The sequence below is a fragment of the Giraffa tippelskirchi genome, chromosome 12 (genome assembly GCF_054371585.1).
Source record: "Giraffa tippelskirchi isolate mGirTip1 chromosome 12, T2T-mGirTip1v1.2.pri, whole genome shotgun sequence".
NCBI classification, from domain to species: domain Eukaryota; kingdom Metazoa; phylum Chordata; class Mammalia; order Artiodactyla; family Giraffidae; genus Giraffa; species Giraffa tippelskirchi.
The window spans coordinates 104898129-104925510 of NC_137286.1; the positions used below are offsets into that span (position 1 = coordinate 104898129).

The following is a 27382-nucleotide window of genomic DNA, read 5'->3' on the forward strand; positions in this document are numbered from 1 at the left end:
CATCACTTAAGCTTGCATGTGGAGGTGGCTGTAAAGGCACAGACTCTGGAGCCAGTGTCTGGTAGCTCCTCTTCCACCTCTTCTGGATTCTCCAGCAGAGGAACCTGTAGGTTCCGTTCCTAATGGGAGGTAAATCCCCTCGTTGCATTGGGAAAAGAGCCCTGGAAGGGGCATTCAGAGCCTTGGGGTCCAGGGAAGGGGCAGAGGGGAGATAGCGATGAGAGGAAGATGTTTGCCTCTTGATGGAAATTGGGAGGGAGGGTGGGGTATCTGCAAGTTCCTCCTTCTCCATCCTCCTCCAGCACATACACAGAACACAGCCACCCCTCCAGGGGTCCAGTGTGAAAAGTGACTCTGTGTGACCCTATGGACTGTAGCCCACTAGACTCCTCTGTCCATGGGATTCTCCAGGCAAGAATACTGGAATGTGTTGCCATACCTTTCTCTAGGGTATCTTCCCAACCTGGGGGTGGAACCCCTGTCTCCCATATTACAGACAGATTCCTTATCATCTGAGCCACCGGGGAAGCCAGGGAACAACCCAAACTCCCTCCTATATCCTGTGATTGTCATCCAGGTGGTTTAAGGACCCAGGGAGAGTTCAGGAGAGCTGTCAGACAACCCCGCTGAATTAATAACCAAGGAATTTCTCCCTCATAAGACTGTCAAGATTCCAGGGCTGGAAGCTTGTCTTGCCAAGGAAGGGGAAGAAGGAGAGGGGTCATTTTGGAGGTTAGGAGCAAGAAGTGGTGCAAAAGTGTGTAGGGCAACCCACGGAAATGGTGCAGGAGGCGGGAGAAGGATGTGGGAACCTGGCAGTTGTCTTGAAAATAGTGGACGCTCCATAGTCATCTGGCCTGCTCACTGGCAGAGTAAATAATGGAGAAAAAGGGGGGACAGCAAGCCCAGTCTGGAGCGTGGGTCTCAAACGACTCCTCTCCCCAGCGATGAAGCTCCTGCGGGGAGAGCTGCCGTCTTCAGCTCTGCTTCAGGCTGGGCCTGTGGCCCCTGGAGAGCCAGGGACAGAGCAGGTCAGACAGGGGTGCTTGGCCGTCCGCTGGACCCAGCCTGGAAGTGACAGGGCAGCTCTGCCACATGCTCTGCCCCTTGTGCCTCAGGGGCCGCCTCTCCTGGTGGGCAGCAGAGCAGCGCCATCGGGGTCTGTGGCTGTGATGTGTGCTTGTCCTGGGCGGGGGTCCCTGGGGGGTAGGGTACAGCCTGGGGCCTGGGGCACAGTTTGTCATGGTATTAAATTAACCAGAAATGAGGGGCTCTGCGTGGTCTCACCACTGCTGTGCTCTAACCAGCTGGTCAGCTGACAGCTTCCCCATCGGGAACGGTTAGATTTGAGCCATTTTCTGAAGCCAGTGATGGTTGATGTTCAGCCTGACCACGTTTCCCTGGACAGACTCAGGGAAAGAGACCAGAAAATAGGCATTTTTATTTTTATTACTAACTTGGCAACTCTTGACTAATCTGTTCCATGAAGCTTCTCTCACACAGGATGATGCTCACGGTGATCAGGAAAACCAGAGGTTGTGAAGCCAAACAGAGACGGACTTCACTTCCCGCAAGTCCGCTCTCCCCATTGTGGTCTCGGGAGACCCATTAACCCACCTGAGAGTCCCTCCCAGGGTCTGTAAAGTGAAGTTGGGAATACTCACCTCACTGTGATATTTGAGAATTTAATTCAATAACACCAAAGTCATGGGAGGAGTGCCAATCAGGCATGGCAGGAGGGGGAGACTTGAAAGATATCTCTTAAAGGAGTAATTCACCAGGGCAGGGAAGCCTCAGGGCAATGCCCACCCAGGTGGGTAGCCGTGGAGCACCAAGCCCAGGAGAGACTGTGGCAGACCCGTAGGTGGAGAGCTGCCCTGCAGGGGTCGTGACCTCAATGCGCCCTCCTTCCCCAGCCCTCCATTCCCTCCCCACTGGCTGGGCTCCCAGTTGTGCAAACCCAGCAGAAGCCAGAGGGCATGAGAGCCCAGATGTGGCCCAGTCAGGGAAGCCTCTGAGGACTCAGCTGGGTGGAGCAGGTGAGCAGTAGGGAGAACAGAAGCTGCCCAGCTCCGGTAGGGCTCTGGGAATGAGAGGTATTGTGACATATCACTTCCAGTCCAGTTCAGAGCCTGTCAAGCCTGGAACTTGAGGGTTTCTGGAGAGCAGGCATCTCGTTCACCCGCAAAGCATTCACCCATCCCGTACACACAGTACATGCCAATCAGTGTTTGCTGAAGAGAAACCAGAGACTGGAAAGGGCATCAGATACTGACTTTCAAGCATAATACTTGAGCGTAATGAGTGTGTGTGCTGTCGCTTCAGTCGTGTCCAATTCTAGGCAACCCCATGGACTGTAGCCCACCAGGCTCCTCTGTCTATGGGATTCTCCAGGCGAGAATACTGGAGTGGGTTGCCATGCCCTCCTCCAGGGGATCTTCCCCACCCAGGGATTGAACCCGTGTCTCTTATGTCTCCTGCAGGTTCTTTACCACTAGCACCAACTGGGCAGCCCCATAATGTATATAGTATATTCAAAGATGACCACATTGTACATCTCAGTGGGACATCAGAGATGGTGATGAAATAGAAAACAAGTCTGCTACGGCTTTCCTCATGTCTTACTTTTTTCCGCAGATGAGTTTGCATCCAAGTGATTCTCACTCTCCTATTGCCAAAATGACTGTGTAATTAACCAACAACAGGGCTGTAAACTGCTTTGTAAACGGAGGGCTCATCCCCCCCAGGCACGCTGTCTCTGGTGTCTGCGGGTTTTTCTCTGAAGTCACAGGGACTCTTGCTGGCAGGGGAAGGCTCTGGGTAGATGGAACCTCTTACAGATCATTGTATGTCCCCCGGGGGCCTGGGGTGTGAGAGGGAGGGTGTAATACTCTCTTCACAAGCAGGCCTGTAGGGTCTGTCCCAGATGGGGGCCCTGGCCTTTAGAGCTGGACTCCTCGATGGTTGATTAGACACTGTTCCATGCTCTGTTGAGTGACTACATTGCATGCACCTGTCAAGGCCCGGAGGGGAATGACCTGCTGCTTGGGAACCTGCCTGACCTGCTCCGTAAAGATTTTCAAACTGTTCTGCAGCAGTGCCTTTAATGTATTCTAACCCCATGCCTGGCCAGATTTCTCTGATTTCTGGTAGCTGTTTGGAGAGAAGGGTGAAGCCCGGTAATCTGATAGTGGGCAGAGCAAACAGGAAGGTCCACTGGGCCTCAGGTCACAACCGGCCAGCCTGTGCTTTGCTGCCCCCAACTAAGGTTCTGAGAACCTGCTGTTCCCGGGCCCTGGAATCTGTATTTTTACAACTCCCTATTGCTGTGACATCTGGCGGCCTTGTTTTGAAAACAAGATTCCTAGAAGCAAGAGCAAAAAATATACTGAAAGAGGATTTAAGCATAAAGACATCCTACCTTACATTCTAAGAACCTGCTTATTTCCCACTAAAAATATGAACAAAAGGTTAGCTCTTAGTTTATCTTCTTTCTGCGATAATTAATTTTATGCTTACATTTTCAATACTATATTTTACGATGTATTGATCTTTAAAAACTGGTAAGAGAACAAGTGAACTGAACACTTTTAAAACGTTCTCTGCTATCCAAAATCAAATTATTTTCTTTATTTAGGACAATGGTTATAGAAAAGTTCTAGCAGAGGCTCCATCTAATCTGCCTTCTGCAAACGCTGGAATAAACTCAGCACCTGGAAAGCAAGCCCCCTCTGTGGTCACCCTGTGGCTGAGTTGTCCACCTGCTGAGACCCTGGAAGGACCATTGATTTTGAAAGGGTGGCTTCTGCAGCACCGACCTTGAATCCAAAGCCAGGTGGTGCCAGCTGTCACAGGGCCTGTGTGTACCTCGGTGCCCGCTTTCCCAGCCCTCGCTGACGCAGTGACAGGGTGACACAGTGGGGGAGGGGAGGCAGTCAGAGGAACATCCAGTGATGAAGGAATCCTGGAAGTCTGTCCTATGGGGGGTGGGGTGGACAAGAATCCAGGCCTGACTTTAATCCTTGAATCCCCAGGTGAATCCCTTAACCCTTTGTGTTTCAGGATTTTTTTCAAAAAATCTGCTAAAACACAGATGGGGGCTGGTCTGGAAAAGGGTGGAGGGTGTGACTGAAAGTTTAAGCCTGGTGTTGGCTGGAGGCCTGAGCCTAGAATTGGGAAGAGCTGAGTTTGTTCTGCTTCACAGCCAGGTGTTCGTCAGGAGTTGGCCAAGAAGGAGGGCTCACCGGTCTGGGTGACAGGAAGAGAAGGTGGTTTCTAACCCCTGCAGAGATTTCTGGCCTTGGTGGCCTGTGCTTTGTATACTTGGTGTGTGTGCTCAGGGGCTGAGTGATGACATCTATCTATCTATCACTCAGGACACACAAAGTTCTGTCCGCAGAACCCCTCCAGGAACAGAGGCCAGCACCCACCTCCTGCCTGGTGGGCAGTGCCTGGGCTGCCCGTGCCCTCCTCTGGGACGAGGACCACACACAGCTCCGGGACGGGAGGGAAAATCCCAAGACCCCGGGCCTGGGGTCAGGGCCCCTGGAGGACCTGCAGCCCAGCCCCAGCCTGGGGTGTCGCATGCTGCTTCCTGCTGACCTGTGTCTATTCCTGATGCAGGACTCACCTGGGGCTCCTCCCACACTTGGGCAAGTGCTAAGAGGTGGGTGGGGCGCCTGGAGGCTGCCCACCCACCCATCCCTTCAGGAAGACTTTTTTCTGCCCTGCACTGGCCAGAAACCCTTGGGCTGACTTATTCCCCTGCCTGGGGCCGTGCGCTGGAGGAGGGACGTTCTCTGCCGGGGAAGCTGAAGCACACACTTGGAGCCACGGGCTGATGCAGCAGAGGAGGCTCTGCACAAATGGAATATGGTGCTGGTGACTGAGTGAGGGGATCCAGCACTTACAGAGCCGAAAGGAAAAAGCCCTCAGTGTCCGGGGTGGACCGCATGGACAGCTGACCTCTAAGTGTCTGTGTAGCTGACAGGACTCAGACCACCATCCTGGGATCCAGCTGGGAGGAGAGAAAATGTGACCAGAGGAGAGAAAAGGGGGAGAGGTCAGAAGTGATAAGAAGATTTTGCTGACTTATGGGCCACATTTCAACTCATGACTGGGTGTCGAGAGAGCAAGCCATCTATCAGGGAGGCAAGATCAGAAGCCCAGAGGAGACTGGCTCCCTTGGATGAATCCTTTCACATCGAGGCCCCCTTAGCAGATAAGGGAAGAAGTCTCTGTGCTGAAGCCTTAACAGTTTCTCAGGATAAAACCCCTACCCTGTGTGAAGTCGTAAACACCTGTCCTCTGGCCAAAAAGACAAATCCACAGACCTGGTAAGCACACTATTGTCTTGGATTTAAATAAAGGCCTGTTCAAATTTCCCCTGTTTCTGAATGCTTTGCTTTCTTCTCATTAGGCTTTGCATTTGTGATCTAAGGAGCTGGGCCTCTCAGCAGGTGAGCTCCTTACAAGAAAGCCAAGGTAGAGCTCTGCAAGATGATGAGCTGTGGGCAGAGCTCTTGGCCGGGCTGCTCCCTGCTCCATCCTGACTCAAAGATGTGTCTCCAGACCAGTTCCCCCATGTCCAGATAGGAAACCCATCCAAAGGGACAAGGATTTTCCAGTGAGAAAAATTCAAAAGATTTTTATATAATCTTGAAAATAATCCAGAAAAGGACTTGCAATTTGAATAAATTGCATTTGCAAAGGAATGCTTTGAACAGAGACTGCATTGTTAAAGTCCACTTAGTGGCTGCTTTGAGGAGACCAAAGTTTACCAGTTTTAAGTTCTTGTGCATTGGTTTACATCAAAAGAAAAAAAAGAAGAAGGAGAAGAAGAATTCATACCACATGCTGCACATGCCTCATCCCTTCCCCTTCCTGGCATGTCTCCCAACCTCCTGCAGACACGCATGTCCCTCCACTTGCTGAGCATGACATGGATGTCTGCCATCCACACAGCACCTGGAGGCCAGGGTCCACAGCTCAGAATCCTGGTATGTGAGATAAAGGGACTCTGTGCTACTTCTTCCAGACATCCAGGAGGTGCAGTTTGGATGTTGCAGTGTTGGGATTTATGTTGGGATTTATAAGACATTCTGACCTTTTATGAGAACAATAGGACCATGGACTTGAAGTGAGAAACCCAACAGAGAATCTGGGATGAACACGGATTCTCTGAACCTTTCTTAGGGTTGTGTTAATTACTTTAAGAGATGGTTGCTTTTAATACTTCTCTGGAGAGATAGGAATTTTGCTGAGAAACAGAGGTGGCAACTGTGGAGTCTGACTGTCTTGGGATGTTGTAGCACTGTTAGAGGGGTGGGTAACTGGGGTGAGAGAGGACAAGGAAACGGCTCTTACTTGGCAATAGTGGAAGGCAGATTAGATGGGTCATCAGCTGTCTCAAACACAGCCCACCGTTCATTCCTTATACAGCTCAGAGTTTGTTCAGGGTATCAATGTGCAGATTAAAGCACCCAGCTTCCCAGACTCCCTTGCAGCTATGATCGACCAGGTGATACAGTTTAGCCAATAAGAGCAGATGGAGCACCTGGGCCAGGGTTTCTAGGAAAGCTTCTCAGAGGAGAAGTAACTGCCAGGCATCATTTTGATCTTTTCCCTTTGCCCTTCACCCCACAATGCAGAGCTGGTACTTGGGGGTAGAAAAGGTCTTGCCAAGTGTGCCAGAACAGAAATATAAGGAAGCCTGAGACCTGGTTACATTATGGAGCTGCTGTGTCAGCCTCAGGTGGTTTTACTCCAAATTTCATGTTATGGGAGAAAAATAAACCCTCTGTTGAGTGAAGCCAGCAAAACCAGCCATCATGTCTTTGTGGCCAGCTGGATGCAAGTCTGGCATATGCAGCCCTCTGTGAGAAGGGACATGAGCAGGCAGCCTGAGTCCCCCCGCTATGGCTGAGTCATTCGTTCATGGCAGAACTTCAGGCAAATCCACCATTCTCCAGGGCAGCATTTTCCTCTGTGCAGCATTAGGGGTTAGAGAAGTGTCTTGACAGCTCACAGGCCATGGTGAAGATCAGAAATCACTTGAAAACATTTTGAAAGCATAAAAAGTTGTATACAAATAGGAAGCATCATTAATACCAGGGCTAAGAAAGTCGAGCCAGGCCGGGCTTAGGAGAAAGACACAAGGAAAGGGTGGTATTGCGAACTCAAAGTGTAGGGAAGGGAACATCGAGGAGTTCCCACAAAGGGAAATTTCTAAGAAGTCAAGGCTAGACTCACTTATTTTTATTCCCTCCATTGTGATGATATGCCCGCCACCTCACCAAGCAGGCACTGATAATCTCATATCGTCTGAGAGCAGAGGCAGAAATCGGCCCTTACTTATGTCAGAAGCGGGGCTAGAGATAGGTCTTGCTGGATGGAGATGGAGCAGCCAGTCCTGGGAAGGTAGCCAGGTGAGCGGCTGGGGAGGAAGTCACAGGTGTTAGACATCCCTGAGGTGACGGAAGAACAGCAGGTTGTGCAGGTACCGTACAATCATACAAAGACAGGCAGCAGCGGGCAGGTAGGCCAAAGGTCACCTGAGTTTCCAGAACAGCAGGGGAGGCCGGACAGAGAGCTCCAGAGACGTGAGCAGATGACTGGGGTGGGGAGGCCAGTCCCACCCACAGAACTGGGGCACAGGGCTGAAAATAGTCCCTGAGTTGTCCAAAGAAAAGGCAGGAGGAAGCAGAGTTCTTGGGCGGGGGGCAGGGGAACTTGACAAGTGGTCAAGTCAGGGGCAGAGGCACCAGGCTACACCTAGTGTGGCTCTGATTCAGAGGCCAGTGTCAAAGCAGAAGGGCAGCTTATCTACTGGGAGTTGCTTACGTCTTCTTTTTTCAATTATCCTTTTAATTTTATTTTTTCTCTCTTTTAATTTCTTTATTGAAATCTAGTTGATTTACAGTGATGTGTTAGTTTCAGGAATAAAGCAAAATGATTTTATATATACGTGTGTGTGTGTGTATATATGTATATATATATATATATGAAAGTGAAATCACAACAAACTATGGAAAATTCTTCTAGAGATGGGAATACCAGAACACCTGACCTGCCTCCTGAGAAATCTGTATGCAACAGTTAGAACTGGACATGGAACAACAGACTTGTTCCAAATTGGGAAAGAAGTATGTCAAGGCTGTATATTGTCACCCTGCTTATTTAACTTATATGCAGAGTAAGTTCAATTCAGTTCAGTCGCTCAGTTAACTTATATGCAGAGTAAGTTCAATTCAGTTCAGTCGCTCAGTCGTGTCTGACTCTTTGCGACCCCATGAATTGCAGCACACCAGTCCTTGCTGTCCATCACTAACTCCCGGAGTCCACCCAAACCCATGTCCATTGAGTCAGTGATGCCATCCAGCCATCTCATCCTCTCTTGTCCCCTTCTCCTCCTGCCTTCAATCTTTCCTAGCATCAGGGTCTTTTCAAATGAGTCATCTCTTCACATGAGGTGGCCAAAGTATTGGAGTTTCAGCTTCAACATCAGTCCTTCCAGTGAACACCCAGGACTGATCTCCTTTAGAATGGACTGGTTGGATCTCCTTGCAGTCCAAGGGACTCTCAAGAGTCTTCTCCAACACCACCGTTCAAAAGCATCAATTCTTCAGTGCTCAGCTTTCTTTACAGTCCAACTCTCACATCCATACATGACCCCTGGAAAAAGCATAGCCTTGACTACACGGACCTTTGTTGACAAAGTAATGTCTCTGCTTTTTAATATGCTGTCTAGGTTGGTCATAACTTTCCTTCCAAGGAGCAAGAATACTTTAATTTCCTGGCTGCAAAAGCCATCTGCCGTTATTTTGAAACCCCAAAAAATAAAGTCAGCCACTGTTTCCACTGTTTCCCCGTCTATTTGCCATGAAGGGATGGGACTGGAAGCCATGATTTTAGTTTTTCTGAATGTTGAGCTTTAAGCCAACTTTTTCACTCTCCTCTTTCACTTTCATCAAGAGGCTCTTTAGTTCTTCTTCACTTTCTGCCATAAGGTGGTGTCATCTGCATATCTGAGGTTATTGATATTTCTCCCGGCAATCTTGATTCCAGCTTGTGCTTCCTCCAGCCCAGCGTTTCTCATGATGTACTCTGCATAGAAGTTAAATAAGCAGGGTGACAATATACAGCCTTGACGTACTCCTTTTCCTATTTGCAACCAGTCTGTTGTTCCATGTCCAGTTCTAACTGTTGCTTCCTGACCTGCATACAGGTTTCTCAAGAGGTAGATCAGGTGGTCTGGTATTCCCATCTCTTTCAGAATTTTCCACAGTTTATTGTGATCCAGACAGTCAAAGGCTTTGGCATAGTCAATAAAGCAGAAATAGATGTTTTTCTGGAACTCTCTTGCTTTTTCGATGATCTAGCGAATGTTGGCAATTTGATCTCTGGTTCCTCTGCCTTTTCTAAAACCAGCTTGAACATCTGGAATTTCACGGTTCACGTATTGCTGAAGCCTGCCTTGGAGAATTTTGAGCATTACTTTATTAGCGTGTGAGATGAGTGCAATTGTGCAGTAGTTTGAGCATTCTTTGGCATTGCCTTTCTTTGGGATTGGAATGAAAACTGACCTTTTCCAGTCCTGTGGCCACTGCTGAGTTTTCCAGATTTGCTGGCATATTGAGTGCAGCACTTTCACAGCGTCATCTTTTAGGATTTGAAATAGCTCAACTGGAATTCCATCACCTCCACTAGCTTTGTTCGTAGTAATGCTTCCTAAGGCCCACTTGACTTCAGTCTGTCTCTAGGAGAGTGTGAGTGATCACACCATCGTGATTATCTGGGTTATGAAGATCTTTTTTGTATAGTTCTTCTGTGTATTCTTGCCACCTCTTCTTAATATCTTCTGCTTCTGTTAGGTCCATTCCATTTTTGTCCTTTATTGTGCCCATCTTTGCATGAAATGTTCCCTTGCTGTCTCTAATTTTCTTGAAGAGATCTCTAGTCTTTCCCATTCTATTGTTTTCCTCTATTTCTTTACACTGATCACTGAGGAAGGCTTTTTTATCTCTCCTTGCTATTCTTCGGAGCTTTGCATTCAAATGGGTATATCTTTCCTTTTCTCCTTTGCTTTTCGCTTCTCTTCTTTTCACAGCTATTTGTAAGGCCTCCTTAGACAGCCATTTTGCTTTTTTGCGTTTCTTTTTCTTGGAGATGGTCTTGATCCCTATCTCCTGTACAATATCACGAACCTCCGTCCGTAGTTCATCAGGCACTCTGTCTATCAGATCTAGTCCCTTAAATCTATTTCTCACTTCCACTGTATAATCATAAGGGATTTGATTTAGGTCATACCTGAATGGTCTAGTGGTTTCCCCCACTTTCTTCAATTTAACTCTGAATTTGGCAATAAGGAGTTCATGATCTGAGCCATAGTCAGCTCCTTGTCTTGTTTTTGCTGACTGTATAGAGCTTCTCTATCTTTGGCTGCAAAGAATATAGTCAATCTAATTTCGGTGTTGACCATCTGGTGATGTCCATGTGTAGAGTCTTCTCTTGTGTTGTTGGAAGAGGGTGTTTGCTATGACCAGTGCGTTCTCTTGGCAGAACTCTATTAGCCTTTGCCCTGCCTCGTTCTGTATTCCAAGGCCAAATTTGCCTGTTACGCCAGGTGTTTCATGACTTCCTACTTTTGCATTCCAGTCCCCTATAATGAAAAGGACATCTTTTTTGAGTGTTAGTTCTAGAAGGTCTTGTAGGCCTTCATAGAACCATTCAACTTCAGCTTCTTCAGCATTACTGGTCATTATAGAATTAAAGGCAAAAAGATAGGACACTGAAAGATGAACTTCCCAGGTCGGTTGGTGCCCAATGTGCTACTGGAGATCAGTGGAGAAATAATTCCAGAAAGAATGAAGGGATGGAGCCAAAGTGAAAAGAACACCCAGTTGTGGATGGGACTGGTGATAGAAACAAGGTTTGATGCTGTAAAGAGCAATGTTGCATAGGAACCTGGAATGTTAGGTCCATGAATCAAGGCAAAGTGGAAGTGGTCAAACAGGAGATGGCAGGGGTGAACGTCGACATTCTAGGAATCAGTGAACTAAGATGGACTGGAATGGGTGAATTTAACTCAGATGACCATTGTATGTACTACTGTGGGCAGGAATCCCTTAGAAGAAATGGAGTAGCCATCATAGTCAACAAAAGAGTCCGAAATGCAATACTTGGATGCAATCTCAAAAACGACAGAATGATCTCTATTCGTTTCCAAGGCAAACCATTCAATATGCAGAGTACATCATGCAAAATGCTGGGCTGGATGAAGTACAAGCTGTAATCAAGATTGCCTGTAGAAATATCAATAACCTTAGATGCACAGATGACACCACCCTTATGGCAGAAAGCAAAGAAGAACTAAAGAGCCTCTCGATTAAAGTGAAAGAGGAGCATGAAAAAGCTGGCTTAAAACTCAACATTCAGTAAACAAAGATCATGGCATTTGGTCCCATCACTTCATGGCAAATAGATGGAGAAACAGTGGAAACAGTGACAGACTTTATTTTCTTGGGCTCCAAAATCATTGCAGATGGTTTTTGCGGCCATGAAATCAAAAGACGCTTGCTCCTTGGAAGAAAAGGTATAACAAACCTAGACAGCATATTAAAAAGCAGAGACATTATTTTGCGGACAAAGATCTATCTAGTCAAAGCTATGGTTTTTCTAGTAGTCCTATATGGATGTGAGAGTTGTACTATGAAGAAAGCTGAGTGCCGAAGAATTGACGCTTTCGAACTGTGGTTTTGGAGATCACTTTTGAGAGTGCCTTCGACTGCAAGGAGATCCAACCAGTCCATCCTAAAGGAAATCAGTCCTGAATATTCATTGGAAGGACTGATGTTGAAGCTGAAACTCCAATACTATGGCCACTTGATGCGAAGAACTGACTCATTTGAAAAGACCCTGATGCTGAGAAAGATTGAAGGCAGGAGGAGAAGGGGACGACAGAGGATGAGATGGTTGGATGGCATCACCGACTCAATGGACATGAGTCTGAGTAAGCGCCGGGGGTTGGTGATGGACAGGGAATCCTGGTGTCCTACAGTCTGTGGAGTCGCAAAGAGTCAGACACAACTGAGTGACTGAACTGAACTGATATATATATATAAATATATGTATATGTATGTATATATATTTGTAGACACACACACACACAACTAAGTTACTTCAGTCATGTCCGACTCTTTGCAACCCTATGGACTGTAGCCCGCCCACAAGGCTCCTCTGTCCATGCGATTCTTCAGGCAAGAATCCTGGAGTGGGTTGCCATGCCGTTCTCCAGAGGATCTTCCGACCCAGGAATCAACCTGTGTCTCCTACCTGTGTCACTGACACGCGGGCTCTTTACCAATAGCGCCACCTGGGAAAGTGAAAGTGAAGTTGCTCAGTCATGTCTGACTCTTTGTGACCCCATGAACTGTAGCCTACCAGGCTCCTCCGAACCTGGGATTTTTCCAGGCAAGAGTATTGGAGTGGGTTGCCATCTCCACGTTGGAAGCCCTATATATATATACTTATACATTTTTTCAGAGTCTTTTCCCATATAGATTATTACAAAACATTGAGTATAGTTCCCTGTGTCTGACTCTTTGCGACTCCACGGACTGTAGGCCACCAGGCTTCCCTGTCCATCACCAGCTCCCTGTGGTATACTGTAGGTCCTTGCTGATTATCTGTGTTTTATATAGTATTGTGTATATGTTAATCCCAACCTCCTAATTTACCCTCCCCCTCCTTTCCCCTTTGGTAACCATTAGCTTGCTTTCTATGTTTGTGGGTCTGTTTCTCTTTTGTTCATAATCTCACTTGTTTCATAGTTTAGATTCCATGTATGAGTGATATCATATGATATTTGTCTTTCTTTTTCTCTCACTTCAATGACTATGACGATCCCTTAGGATGGTCCTGGTCTGGGAGAGAGCTGGCTCCATAGGCCTTCCGAACCATACAGTATCCGTGGCTCCTGGTGGAACATCGAGCCCAGGTAGGGAGAGAGAGGTACCACACGGACCACACAAAGGACAAAGGGAAGACGGTGCCTGAAGGGACCTTGCCAGGAGAAACAGGTGAAGAGAACATCACAGCTGTGTGACTGGCTGTGGGTTCAGGTCAGATGAATTTCCCTCCCTGGCCTGAGGCCATCTGGACGGTCCTGACACAGTGGTCCTATAACTGGACCTGAAGGTCCCAGCGCCCAGCCACCTTCCCAGGGAGTGAAGCCCTAGCCCCAAGAACCTCAGAATGGGACATCATTGGAGACAGGGTCACTGCAGATGTAATGTAATGCAGATGTGATTAGTTCAGATGAGGTCAAGGGGGCGGGCCCTGGGCCAATACAGCAGGTGTTCTTATAGAAAAGGAGAGTTTGGACAGAGAAGATACATACATGCAGAAAGTGATGACTGATGTAGAGACATGGGGGCCCATGGCATCTACACGCCAAGGAGAGAGGCCTCAGAGGGACCCAGCCTGGCAGACACGTTGATCTTGGATTTCCATCCTCCAGAACTGGGAGAAAATACATGTCTTGTTTTAGTCACTTGGTTTGTAGTACTTTGTTATGGTAGCCTTAGCAAACTCAGATAGTCATTCTCAGAAGAAAAAAAGAAAATGCTCCTTTTCCTCTGTCTCCTTTTTTCCTCAGATTCGCAACCATTGGGTCAGAGACAGCACTTCGATTTTAAACAAATACGTATTTTTCATGGAGGTTTGAAGACTGTGTGTCCTATGCAATCACATTTGTTCAGGGTTAAAATAATCGCCTAAATTGGGAGTTCAATGTCTTTTACAAAAGGCAGGATTGAAGACTGTGTCACGTGCATTGCTTTCACACTTTAACAGCAATTTCACTGGATTTCAGTTTCCCTAGTGAAGAGCTTTTGCTAATCCCCAGCATCACTGCTGGGTGGAGGGGGCAGAAGTAGACGGTCATGGTGTGGACTGAGGATTCTGTGCATGGGTCGACTTGTCGCCTGGAGGCAACCGTGTTAGTTGAGACAAAAGTTTGCCAATCTAGCAGAATCTGAAAGACCTGGGGATGGGGCGCTTCCTTTTAGACACATCTTTGATGTCCTGAGAACAATGTGGTCACTTTCCTGAACTGGCTGGAGAAGCTCGGTCACCCTCACACAGCTGAGCCTCAGAAGCTGTGCAGAGGGCATTAAGCGTGGCCCAGCTGGGGTGTGGGAGAGAGCTTTTCCTAAGCAGATTATTAACAGGAAATTTTTTGTCTGAGGTCCTGAATGGTCTTCACTGCCAGACCACAAAAATTCCGTGTTTTTAAATAAACAATTTTGGGCATAAATGACCGGGAAACTCAGAAAGTGTGGTCCACAAGCTCTGATTCTAGAACCTCTGTGACAAATGGCTGTGCTCTGGGAACAAGAGTGTCTACTCGTGGTTGCCTGTGAGGCCTGGACAGGGGGCCCTAGCATTAGGTCAGCACCCTGAGGGCTAACAGGGAATATCTAGGGCTGCCCAGTGGATTTGGGTGCAGCGAATCCACGTACTTGTGAGAGGTGTGGCTGTATGGCTGAGACAGGTCTGCACAGCTTGTGACTGCCCTGTGAACTTGGCAAAGCTCCCACATCCTCTGGTTTCAGCTCTTAAGATCCTCCAACTTTGAGAAGGTCAGTGCTGAAGCCTTCCTAGCATTACAGTGACAAAGATGAGCCTGGGCTCTGGTCCTGTGTTTCTAGCACTTCACCCAGGGGCCCACATCCAGCTTCCTGGTATCTCTGAGCCTTGAGCTATTCTTTGGTAAAACTGGGAACACAGAACTGGGCTTAGGATTTCTGTGGGAAATTCATTCTCTAACAGGGAAAATGTCTTACTGGGAGGAGTTATAGAATGTGGTGTATAATAACACTGATTTGGAAATAAGACCTCTTTTAAATCCAGTTCAAGTATTATTATGGCTCGGATGGTAAAGAATCCTCCTGTAGTGAAGAAGACTTGGGTTCAATCCTTGGATCAGGAAGATCCCCAGGAGAAAGAAATGACAACTCACTCCAATATTCTTGCCTGGAAAATCCCTTGTACAGAGGAGCCTCACAGGCTACAGTCTATGGGGTTGCAAAGAGTCAGACACAACTGAGTGACTAACACTGAAGTATTATTATCAAGGAGGAATGATAAATGATCATAATACCATCAAGAAGTAAAATTAAGTTTTATCAAGAAGTATGTGTACTCTCAGACCAGAGCTTGAGAATTTCATGTGCCTTGTCAGTGCAGGTCTGAGAAACCAGCGACTAAATGCCATTTTTTTTTTAACCAGTGTGAAAATCATTTTATTTTATTTTTGGTGCCATTATGTTTATTTAAAAATTTTTACTCTTTTGTTATTTAAAATATAGCTGATGTACAATATTTTATACATTTCAGGTGTACAACATAATGGCTCACAGTTTTTAAAGTTGCTATTCCATTTATAGTTCTTGTACAGTATTGGATATATTCCCTGTGTTGTGTAATATATCCTTGTAGTTTATTTTATTACCCAGTAGTCTGTGTCTCTTAATCCCCTGCCCCTCTTTTGACCTCTCCCCTCCCCTCTCCCCACTATAAAGGTCATATTTTATACAGTCTGACACTCTGTGTAGAATCTGCCTGCTTGTGACTGTGTGTTGTTGAAATTTTACTTTTTTCCCCTTGAACCTGATCAGGTTCCAGAGGTGACCAGGAAAGTATTCCTGTATAGTATTGACAAAATAAAAGCATATAAACTAGCTGTTAAGATTTCAGGATACTGGCTTCTAACCACCAAAACTATAAACTCCAGCCATCTGTAAAGGTGAAAACATTCTACCAAGAGTTGACTGCTCTGAATTTTCCAGGTTCTAGCACTGCCTAACTATGTCACTTAGAACAATTTGCTTTAATCACGTATCTCTACTTGTTCCAAAATCTGTAACCACAGGGTATAGACCACATTTAAGGCCCTTTCCAATTCTAATAACTTACAGCTGCAAATGCCATAAGGTAAATCCATTTGCTTCTGTTTTCACACGTATATTTGTAAGGTAAATGGTCCTTTAATTCTGTGTTTGGTAAACACAAGCCTAGTAGTATAGGTTAGAGTTAGTTTATATTCAAACCATTGTTACCTTGTTGGATTCAGGGAAGGTCAAGGGCTCTGATGGACGTGGAGATGTTCAGATGATCAATCCACACTTTGTTTTCTCTGCAGGAAGAGAGGATATTTTCAAAATGTAAAAGGCTCATTGATGTCAGAAAGTGAAACTAGCGATTCAACTATAGGGTTTTCATCTTCAAAGGCCTTTATAAGTAGGAGGTTTGGTGGGACCTGGGGTGAGAGGTTCTGGAATCCAAACAAATAGGGTCAGAGGTCAAAGCAGGACTCCTTGGATCTAGAGCCACCGTCTCTCTGCTGAAGTCAAACATGCTTGTTCAGAAGTCTGGTTTCATGTGTGTTTCTGTCTGTGTGTAGGTCCTTCTGAAATAGTCTTCCGTAGTTTATTAGGCATTCAGGATCAAAGTCAAGCCAGAGGTTGTTTGTGGGTCTCTGTAGTTCATCTAAGTGAAAAAGCCCAGAATTAATATGGTGAGGGGGGTGGGCTCATGAAATCTGGGCTGCTTTTCTAACTTCTTTCCTCATGAAGCACTTGGCTTCTCCGAGGGCTCTCTGCCACATTTTAAACATTACGATCACTGAACTGTCTCTCTTTGGCATGATCTTGACAAGGACCAGTAAGAATTAACATTTTAAAAGTTAACTTATTAAGTGTTCTGAGGAATTCTAATGAAGGTCACTTTTTAACATTAGGCCAATGCTTTTGAATCTCCCAACCACTTCCTGCTTCCCTGTACATTCTAGTCACCCTCTCCTGAACAGGTCATGGGATTGCACAAGCCCACACTCCCTTCTATACCTGTCAAATTGTACTCATTCCTTAAAGCCTTACTTGACTTCTCCAGCTGGACTAATTCTTCTCTCCCCCATGGTCCACAAATACTTTGCCTGTTCCTCTGCTATAGAGCTTCTCAATATAACGTGGTTGAGGCGGACAGTGTCTGCAGGAATATGAAGTCTGCGTGAGGGGGTGTCTGCATCCTGTTTGTCCTTGCAGCCCTAGTGCCCTGTATCCAGAAAGAATTTAATGCGTATTTGTTACCTAGTAAGAAATAGGACAACTGATAACCATCACTGCCTTTTATATCAGTAACTGTGAAGCCTCAGATGAGTAAGAACAACAGACCCAGGTGTACCATGAAGTGAATGTTTTCAGTTTTTTCCCGAATTCATCACTTCAAGGCCGATAATGTGCTGTTTCAGGGCACACTAACCACCACTTTGGGCAAGTCTGGTGTTTTCCTTTTCTTCAAAACTGCTACTTAACTTGGGCTGACCTATGGGGTGTTGGGTCTTCATGGAGCTGTTTATCCCCAGGCTCAGGCATCTCGGAGGAACCTTGTAGAAGCACAGTCTAGAAACAGCGCTTCCAGGAATGAGCTCAACATGACATAGAAACAGATGCCCCAGCTTGTGTGATTATAAAAAGTATACCAGGCAGCTTTCTTCCTCATCTTTTCACTATTCACTAAAACAATCCAGCAAGTTTTGTTTTGTTGCTAATTACGATTTGCAGTCCTAGTGTTAGACAGGACAGTGTCTAATGTTAGCTTTGGACAGTGTTAATTATTTGTAGGGAACATAGTTTTGGTTGGTTGGTTGGTTTTTTAGCCTTTATAGTAAATAATTTTAGGCTTACAAAAGTGTTATAAAAGTAGGAGAGGGCCTCTATATCGTTCACCAGCTTCCCTGATGTTGTCATCTGGCATGACCACAGTGCTGTGATCCGAAGAGGATGTTAACTCGGACACAATTTCTCTCACTTTATTCACTGTTTCTCCCACAAATGCCCTTGTCTGGTTCAGGATCCAACCTGGGAGAGCCCCACTACATTTTGTTGGCCAACTGAACTGCTTCCTCGAACTGTGGTTCTTGGGTCCCCTTGCCTTTCATGATTTTGACCGTTCACAACATCCCTGCCAGTTACTCCCTCCCTTTGAATTTGCCTGATGTTTTCTTGTTTTAGACTGAGGCTATGCATTTGGTGGAGAAATACCATGGAAGAGATATTGCACTATTCTCAGTATATGTAAAACATTTCGAAATTGCCCCTTGAAAGATAATTGCTCTTTTTATTATTATTATTTTATAATCTCTGGATTCTCAGGAATTTGGTAGATCACTCAGTGACTTAGAGTTTGGAATTATGATTCACAGACCAAGATTCCTTTAGGAGACCATTTGATTTCCTGCCTCTGGGGAACCTGACACAGGCCAGGGCTGGAGTTCCTGCTCTATGTCCTGTGGGCAGAGACTCATCCCCAGCCAGCAGCCTCTCCTTCTGACCAAGCAGTTCTCATTCCACGACACCCCCACCCCCAGCCCTCCTGTACTGACGCCACACTGCTTCTGGGTGTGGGTACATCTGGAAGACACTACCTCCCCCCACCAGGGGACCATGATGTGGGTCTAGGTCCCAGGAGGGGAGCCGGGGCAGCACCAGGAGGAGGGCAGGCAGGGGGGCAGGAGGGATGGAGACTGGGTGCTCAGTCTGCAGCCCCTCATCTTCCCACTGCCATGGGGCCAGGGGTGCTCCAGGACCCTCGCTGGCTTCCTCATCTGTGAGATGGGAATAATCACGCCCACCTCACACGGGCGCCCTAAACTAAATAAGGTTGCATCACGTCAGGGAGAAGTGCCTGATCCAGGACCAGGCCCCAGCACATGGGGCGGGGGTGGCGACTACTCACTGAGCCTCAGACCTTGTGTTTCCACAGGCCATCCATGCCCTATCCCAGGCCACCCTAATGCTGGCCTGCTGAGGTCTTTTTATCCTTACTTGGCAGAGTAGAAACTCAGTTCCCAGAGAAGCCAAGCCCCTGCCTCTGGTCACACAACTGCAAGTGGTTGAGTTAGGATTTGAACCCAGGTCTGTCTGGCTCCATGATCCACTGTACCCCACGCTTCATGGAAACATCACAAGCATCACACCTCGGCTAATCTGAGGACACAGAGGACTTCAAATGAAATGTTCGCAGATGTAATGAAAATAATCTCAAGCCTTGTAGGAAGAGTCAGAGGGTGGAGGTCAGCATTTATGTAGCGAGATTTGAGCTAGGAGAGCAAGAGAAGACAAGTAAATGCTTCTTCCAATTCCCAGGTATTTGTCTGACATCAGCTTGGTTAGGCTCTGGGGCAGGGGGCACTTGGCGAAAGTGCCAGTGCATGCTATGGAGAAAATGGTTCCGGCACATGAACTTTTAATGACCAACAAGGTATGGCTTTGCATTTTGTGTGACACACACACAAGAAGCAAAAGGGAACAAACTCAATAGGATGCGAGGTAATGCAGACAATTTAATCCATGCTTCTGGGAGCTCTCTGTCCAATGCAGAAAGTTCATTTCAGTTCAGTTGCTCAATCGTGCCTGACTCTGCGACTCCATGGACTGTGGCACACCAGGCTTCCCTGTCCATCACCAACTCCCAGAGCTTGCTCAAACTCATGTCCATAGAGTTGGTGATGCCATCCAACCATCTCCTCTGTCATCCCCTTCTCCTCCTGCCTTCAATCTTTCCCAGCATCAGGGTCTTTTCCAAGGAGTCAGTTCTTCGCATTAGGAGGCCAAAGTATTAGAGTTTCAGCTTCAGCATCAGTCTTTCCAGTGAATATTCAGGACTGATTTCTTTTAGGGTGGACTGGTTGGATCTCCTTGCAGTCCAAGGGACTCTCAAGAGTCTTCTCCAACACCACAGTTCAGAAGCATCAGTTCTTTGGTGCTCAGCTTTCTTTATGGTCCAACTCTCACATCCATACATGACTGCTGGAAAAACCATAGCTTTGACTACAGACCTTTGTCGGCAAAGTAATGCAGGAAGGCTCCACTGTAATCTAGGAAGAGAGAAAGGTGCATGAACAAAAAACAGAGTTGGTGGTGCTGGCGAGGGGTGTGAGCAAGACAGAGGAGAGAATTCGACTTGGTGGATGAGAGAACCCCAGCTGGGTGTTGAGGCAAAAAAAAGCTGAGGAGATGGGGAAGGAGGAAGAAGACGGACAAGCACCTGTACCCACCAAATTGCATGGGTGCAATGTGAGGCCTGATCTGCCTGCAGCTGAGTAGAGGCAGTGGAGACACTTGGGGTGAGAGGTGGTGTGGGGTCCCTTTCTGAAGAGCACTGGAAGCAGAGGAGGAGAAAACGGCTTTGGGCATCTTGGCTGACTGGAGGAGGGTGCACCTGGGGACACGGCATCTGTCCACACTCTGCGCACGATGTAGGGATCCTCAGACAATGGGCCTTGGGTGTCCTGGTCCCACTGACAAAGCCCATCCCAATTCAGAAATGATCATGAGACACCACGGCCAATTCAGCGTGCATCCTCCAGCCCCAGCAGAAAGGTGGTTCCTGCCCTGGAAGGGGGCGTTAGCCTCTCTAAACCTGACACGCTGTTGCTGCTGCTGCTAAGTCGCTTCAGTCGTGTTCGACTCTGTGAGATACCATAGACGGCAGCCCACCAGGCATGACAGTCCTTCAATTCAGCCAGCCCCCTGTCCCCACACACAGAGCATCCTTGAGACTCTGAGTGGCTTCCATGAGGGTGGGTCGACAGAAAAATTTGATGGTTTTAATTTAAAGATAGGAATGGATAAATAAAACTGCTGCAAAGGAGACACATACCTAAGTAGGCTATCATCTTATCTTTTTTGTTGTTTTTTGTTGTTTAGTTACTAAGTTGTGTCTGACTCTTTCCACCCCATTAACTGTAGCCTGCCAGGCTCCTCTGTCCATGGGATTCTCCAGGCAAGAATACTGGAGTGGGTTGCCATTTCCTCCTCCAGGGGATCTTCCTGACTTGGGGATCAAACCCCTGCATTACAGCAGATTCTTTACTGCTGAGCCATTGGGGAAGCCCACTGGATAGTCACAGTGGCAGTAATAACAAGAATATTGATCATTCGCAACCAGTTTCTTTAACTGACTTGGTAAGTGTATGACTTCATCACTATTTTCTTACACCTCTAAGAATATGATTCTGTTATAATCCATTTTTCTGACACATTCATTTATTCCTCCTACCTCACTACCCAGGTCTAGAGGTTTATGTGAATATTCCTTAGTCAATATGGATCTATAATGTAACCTAGTTTTTTAGATATACTACACTGTCTCCCTAATGTGTTCATTACTTAAAGGCTACTTATAAGTAAACAATGAATCATTCTGTTTTCTCCCATCTGTTCTCCAGTACTTTTGAAGTTGGTGGGGAAAAAAAGGATTAACTTGGGCTTTAAAATGAAAGAGATTGGTGAGAGTTGAAATTCAAGACTGGTCATATGATTCCTTTCAAATTAGAGTTGTGGGCTGCGATGGTTATTAGGAGTTTGCTTAGAATTTTGGAGTTGAAAAGAATGATTGTTTTAATAGGACTTAACAAAAACCAGCCAAAAGAGCTGGCAGCATGCCTAGGTAGTGAGATCCCTGATTTTAGGAACTGTTTTTTTTTTTTTTTTAATAATTCCATTTCATATTTGTAATAGACTTTAAAGCACATGATAATAACTAATGGTGTATTATTATTATTGTCACTTACTGTTTTATTGAATACCTGGTGCCTACTCTGTACCTAGACTTCCCTGGTGGCTCAGACAGTAGAGAACCCGCCTACAGTATGGGAGACCTGGGTTTGATCCCTGGATTGGGAAGATCCCCTGGAGGAGGACATGGCAACCCACTCCAGTATTCTTGCCTGGAGAATCCCCATGTACAGAAGAGCCTGGCAGGCTGCAGTCCATGCGGTCGCAAAGAATAAGACATGACTGAGTGACTAAGCACAGCACAGCACTCTGTACCTAGTATTGTGGGAGATCTCAAAGTAAATAAAGGAGAAGGAAAAAAAAATTGCTGCCCTTACAGAGGTCATAGTCTCTTTGATCTGTGCTAACACAAATGCACATCTGAAGTCTTAGGGTGCCATCAAATGTAACGTCATTCATGCTCCCTAAGGTTACACAGTGTACAACTCCAACTGTACAACATTCTGGAAAAGGCAAAGCTATGGAGATGGTGGAAAGACCAGTGGGTGCCAGGGGTCAGAGGGGAAGGAGGGATAAACCGGTAGAGCACAGGGGATTGTGCTTAAAATATATTTATTTGTTTATTTGGCTGCACCAGATCTTAGTTTTTACTTGAAATGTAGTTGATTTACAATGTTGTGTTAGTTACAAGTATTTAGCAAAGTGGTTCAGTTATGTGTGTATGCTAAGTCGCTTCGGTCGTGTCCGATTCTCTGCAACTCTATGGACTGTATGTAGCCAGCCAGGTTCCTCTGTCCATGGAGTTCTCCAGACAAGAATACTGGAGTGGGTTGCCATGCCCTCCTCCAGGGGATCTTCCCAACCTCAGGGCTCGAACCTGCGTCCCTTATGTCTCCTGCATTGATAGGCAGGTTCTTTACCACTAGCACCACCAGGAAACCCCAATTCTGAGCAGCAGGAAAGAGCTGACAAAGCTATTTTCTGTTCCTTCTCCCCATCTCAGGGTGGCCCTGCCCATCAGATTCCCTCCAGACCCAGGTGTGAGAGCAGTCCTTTCGCTGAGCACAGGAGGAGGGCACTGCCATAGATACTGGACTGGAATCCCAGCATGTCTACCTCTCACCCCTGCGAGGTGCTCTCCGGCCCTGTGGGCTCCATGGCCCATTCTCGAGCAAAGAGCAAGGTAAGCTCTTCCTCTTTTCCCCCTAATAGATACTTATGTGCCAACATAATTTGATGAATACCAAACAGTATTTTTTCATTCTAGGATACTTAGATATCTGGTCTAATACACTGTAGAATAGAAGACAGTGAATCCTGCTTTTCCATTCTAATTGATAAAAACAATCTCCATTTACTGAGATTTTACCAGTTTACTCAGGTTTTACCATTTTACTCAAGCTCTGACCTGGGACATTTTCACAGTTGATTTCCACCCCAGTGTTCACATATAAGGAGGACTCCTGGGAGGTTAAGTCATCTTCCTGAAGCCCCAGGGCTGGAGCGGAGACCTGGACTCTTGATCTTACCTTCCACTGAAGGGGCCAACCCACCCTCCCGCCTCTACAAGCAATGAAGAAACAAGGCACTGGAGACTGACAGATGAAAATAAAAATGTCAGTGATATCGCCAATCAAATCAATTGTAGATTGTGACTTTAGGTCTGAGAAAAGTTCTCACTAATATTCTCTTAGTGCCCCCTGCCCCCTAGCCCAGGCATAGAACTGAAGTCACCCCCACCACCCACCCTGCAGGTGGCAGTCCCTGACTCCAGATTGCTCTCTGATGATGTCTGGATGGAGAAGTTAGAAAAGAGTGACTCCTCTGTGCTTGTAAAGAATTACTGTCAAACTACTAATAAATTAGGTCTATCCTATCAAGGTAGCAGCTTCCCAGGTAGCTCAAATGTTAAAGAATCCATCTACAACTCGCGAGACCTGGGTTGGGAAGATCGCCTGGAGAAGGGCATGGCAACCCCCTCTAGTATTCTGGCGTGGAGAATCCCAATGGATGGAGGCTACAAGTCTATGGGGTCACAAAGAGTCAGTCACAGTTGAGTGGTTTTCACTTTCACTTTATCAAAGTAGGTGGCTCAATGGGTTCCTCCCACCTGTCAGCAACTCCTTCTTTGGTGCAGAGGGTAGATCCTGAGGCCAGAAGGGTTACTATATGGAAGTTCCTCAAAAAGAAAAATCTGAAATGAGAAGGGAGTTTCCTTACAGTATTAGTCAGCTCAGGCTGCAATGAAAAGTACCATGGCCTGGGGGCTTAAACAGCAGGAATTTATTTCTCATTATTCTGGTGTCTGAGATGAAGGCACCAGCAGATTCAGTGAATGGTGGGGACCCATTTCTTGGTTTATAGTCTCTTCCTGGTGGGGAAAGAAAGAGACAGAGAGGGGGCTCTTGTCTCTTTTCCTCTTCTTATAAGGACACTAATCTCATCCCGGGGCTCCATCCTCATGACTTCATAAAAACCTACTTATCTGAACATCTTCAGCTCCTAAAACCATCTCATTGGGTGTTAGCCTTCAACATAAGGATTTAGGGACACAAACATTCAGGGCATAACTCTTCCCTCCCCTGTCATGTCTGCTGAGAAAGTCCAGAGGAACAGGAACTTTAAGCAGACTGAATGCAGCAATGCTCCTTTAGAACTCTGGGCACTCACAGTCCTGCTTTCTACATAGTGTTTAAAAGCAGGTACATGAAATTACAGCTCCATCATTCACTAGCTGTGTGACTGTAGGTGACTCTTTCAACTTTACTGAGCTTTATTTTCTCCATCATAAACCACAAAAGATAATGGTACACCAAGCACTGCTTTGAATCTTTCAGTGGAGTGAGTCTGAAAGACATAGCATGGGAAGTGCTCAGGAAATATTAACAGAGGGACACATAATTTCAGGGAGGTTATCGTGTGAAAAAAAAGTGCACTGTCAACTTGGTAAGAGCTGGTGGCGTGTATCAGTGCCAGTGGTGGTTATTCTCTCTTTGGTGGGAACTTTGAACTGATTTCCGAACAGAATTTAAGAGTTTAAGCTGCTGGTCAGAGCTGGGCAGCAGCATATCACTAGGATGGGAAAAAGACCAAAGAAACCTTTGGAAGTTCCCGTTGGTGGGGAAGGTGGAATGCAGATGTCAGCTTTGTTTGCAGGGCTGTGAGTGATGGCGGGTCCTATGGGCAGAGAATGGTCACTGTGGGAGATTTAGGGCCTTTGTCCTCAGAAGTCACAGTGAGACTCCCAGTGGAATGATGGGAGCTGAAGGAAACTTTGAGATGACTGGTCCATGTCACTCCTTTAACAGATTAGGGAAGTGAGAGCTGGAGAAGTCTGGTGATTTATACCCTCGATGCCTTTTAACTAGTGCTGGCCCTGGTGTACAATGCCCAGCCTCTTCATGTCAATCAGTGGTTTCTCTCTTGAACCATCCTGTTTTGTCAAATAAGTTAATAATCTAAAACCAGAAGTATTTTTTATCTCAGGAGCTCAAGAATCCCACTAAGAATTTTTAAAGTATATTTTAAAGGGCAGGAACTATTAATTATTAAGCACCCACATGTACTAAGATACCAGGAGTCCTACATGGGCTAAAGTTTGGTATTTTTGCTCGAAAATCACTGCAGACAGTGACTGCAGCCATAAAATTAGTATATCTGTTGCCTAAGCGAGCACTGCAGCCATTAAATTAAAAGACGATTGCTCCTTGGAAGAAAAGCTATGACAAGCCTAGACAGCATATTAAAAAGCAGAGACATCACTTTGTTGACAAAGGTCCATATAGTCAAAACTGTGGTTTTTCCAGTAGTCATGTATGGATGAGAGAGTTGGACCATAAAGAAGGGTGAACACTGAAGAATTGGTGCCTTTGAACTGTGGTGCTGGAGAAGATTCTTGAGAGTCCCTTGAACAGCCAGGAGATCCAACCAGTCCATCCTAAAGGAAATCAGTCCTGAATATTCATTGTAAGGACTGATGCTGAAGCTCCAATCCATTGGCCACCTGATGCAGAGTCGACTCATTGGAAAAAGCCTGATGTTGGAAGATTGAAGACAGGAGGAGAAGGGGACGACAGAGGATGGGATAATTGGATAGCATCACTGACTCAATGGTCATGAGTTTGAGCAAACTCTGGGAGATGGTGAAGGACAGGGAAGCCTGGCTTGTTGCAGTCCATGGGGTCCTAAAGAGTCAAATAGGACTGAGCAACTGAACAACAAGAGAGTGTTTCCCTTTTCACTGAAGAAGCTGAAACCCAGAAAGTTCAAGGGCTAGATCACAGGGACAAGATGCCTCTAGGCCAAGTCTTTACAGCTCTAGAGAAATCTGTTTATCTGGGGGCCAGTGTTCATGTGTTCATGTAAATATTTGTGACAATTTCCAAGCAGGCAGAGATGATCCTTTGAGATATTGATTTTTTAAAGAGAATAATCAAAATTTTTTCCTCTGATTTTTTGCTAATTCTAAAGAGCTAATTTAAAAACTCAATTCAGTCCTTGATACGCTTTTTTTAAACAATATTGAAATTGATGTCATTTTTAACAACTTTGAGAGCTTCTTGCAGGTTTTGTTAAAGTTATATAAAGTAGAAATAAAATATGGAGAAGGAAATGGCAACCCACTCTAGTATTCTTTCCAGGAAAACCCCATGGACAGAGGAGCCAAGTGGACTACAGTCCATGGTGTCACAAAGAGTTAGACATGACTTAGTGACTAAGCAACAACAGCTGTATAGCACATGAAACTATATTTAATATTCTGTGATAAACCATAATGGAAAAGAATATTAAAAAGGGAATAATATATATGCATGTATCAGAATCAATTTTCTGTATAGCAGGAATTAACACATTATAAATCAACTATATTTCAATGAAATTTAAAAAAGAAATAAAATGAAATATTTGATATTAGCCTTTCATGCGAGCTCTCTAAAATTTTCTATTGCCTGTTTATATGTTTCTGCTTTAAAAAATATGTTCATTGTTGAAAATTTGGAGAATTTCAATAAAGATTCACCCAATAGCAAAAATTTGCTCATATTTTCACCACCCAGAGATAATGACCATTAATATTTTGGTGTGTGTGCTTTAATTGTCGAGCTGTGTTGCTCAATCGTGTCCGACTCTTTTCGACCCCATGGACTGCAGCCCGCCGTGCTCCTGTGTCCATGGGGATTCTCCAGGCAAGAAGGAGAGGGTTGCCATGCTCTTCTCCAGTGGCCCAGGGATCAAACCCAGGTCTCCTGCATCGCAAGCAGATTCTTTACCATATGAGCCACCAGGGAAGCCCATGAATACTGGAGTGGGTAGCCTATCCCTTCTCCAGGGGATCTTCCTGACCCAGGAATTGAACTGGAGTCTCCTGCATTGCAGTCAGATGCTTTACCAGCTGAGCTACCAGGGAAGCCTATGCTTTAATTAATGGGCTGTTTTTTTAGTTTACAGGAAGACTGAGAGGAAAGGAGAGTTGGCATGGATTCCCTCAGCTCCTCCCCTCGAGTTTCTCCTGTTACCCACATCTTGCCTCAGTGTGGCACATTGGTTGTGATCGATAAGCCAATATTAATAGATTATGTTAAAAGAGTTTACATAAGGGTTCACTCCTTGTGTTGTATATTCTCTGGGTTTTGACAAATGCATAAGGACATGTAGCCACCATTTGAGTATCACACAGGATAGTTTTTCACTCTTCAAGAAAGCATACATAGAATTAATTTTGACGGTAAAGAATCCGCCTGCAATGTGGGAAACCTGGGTTCCATCCCTGGGTCGGGAAGTTCCCCTGGAGGAGGGCATGG

At 46.0% G+C, this 27382-nt stretch overlaps 1 protein-coding gene across 1 annotated transcript in view; it reads left to right on the top strand.

Moving 5' to 3' along the window:
- SPATA13 (spermatogenesis associated 13) overlaps positions 1-27382 on the top strand; it is a 279726-nt gene that overhangs the window by 146181 nt on the left and 106163 nt on the right. Inside the window, exon 3 of the mRNA XM_081551005.1 lies at positions 22585-22764. Within this exon, the coding sequence (XP_081407131.1) occupies positions 22690-22764 (75 nt within the window). The 5' untranslated portion in view covers positions 22585-22689. The remainder of the gene's footprint in view (positions 1-22584; positions 22765-27382) is intronic.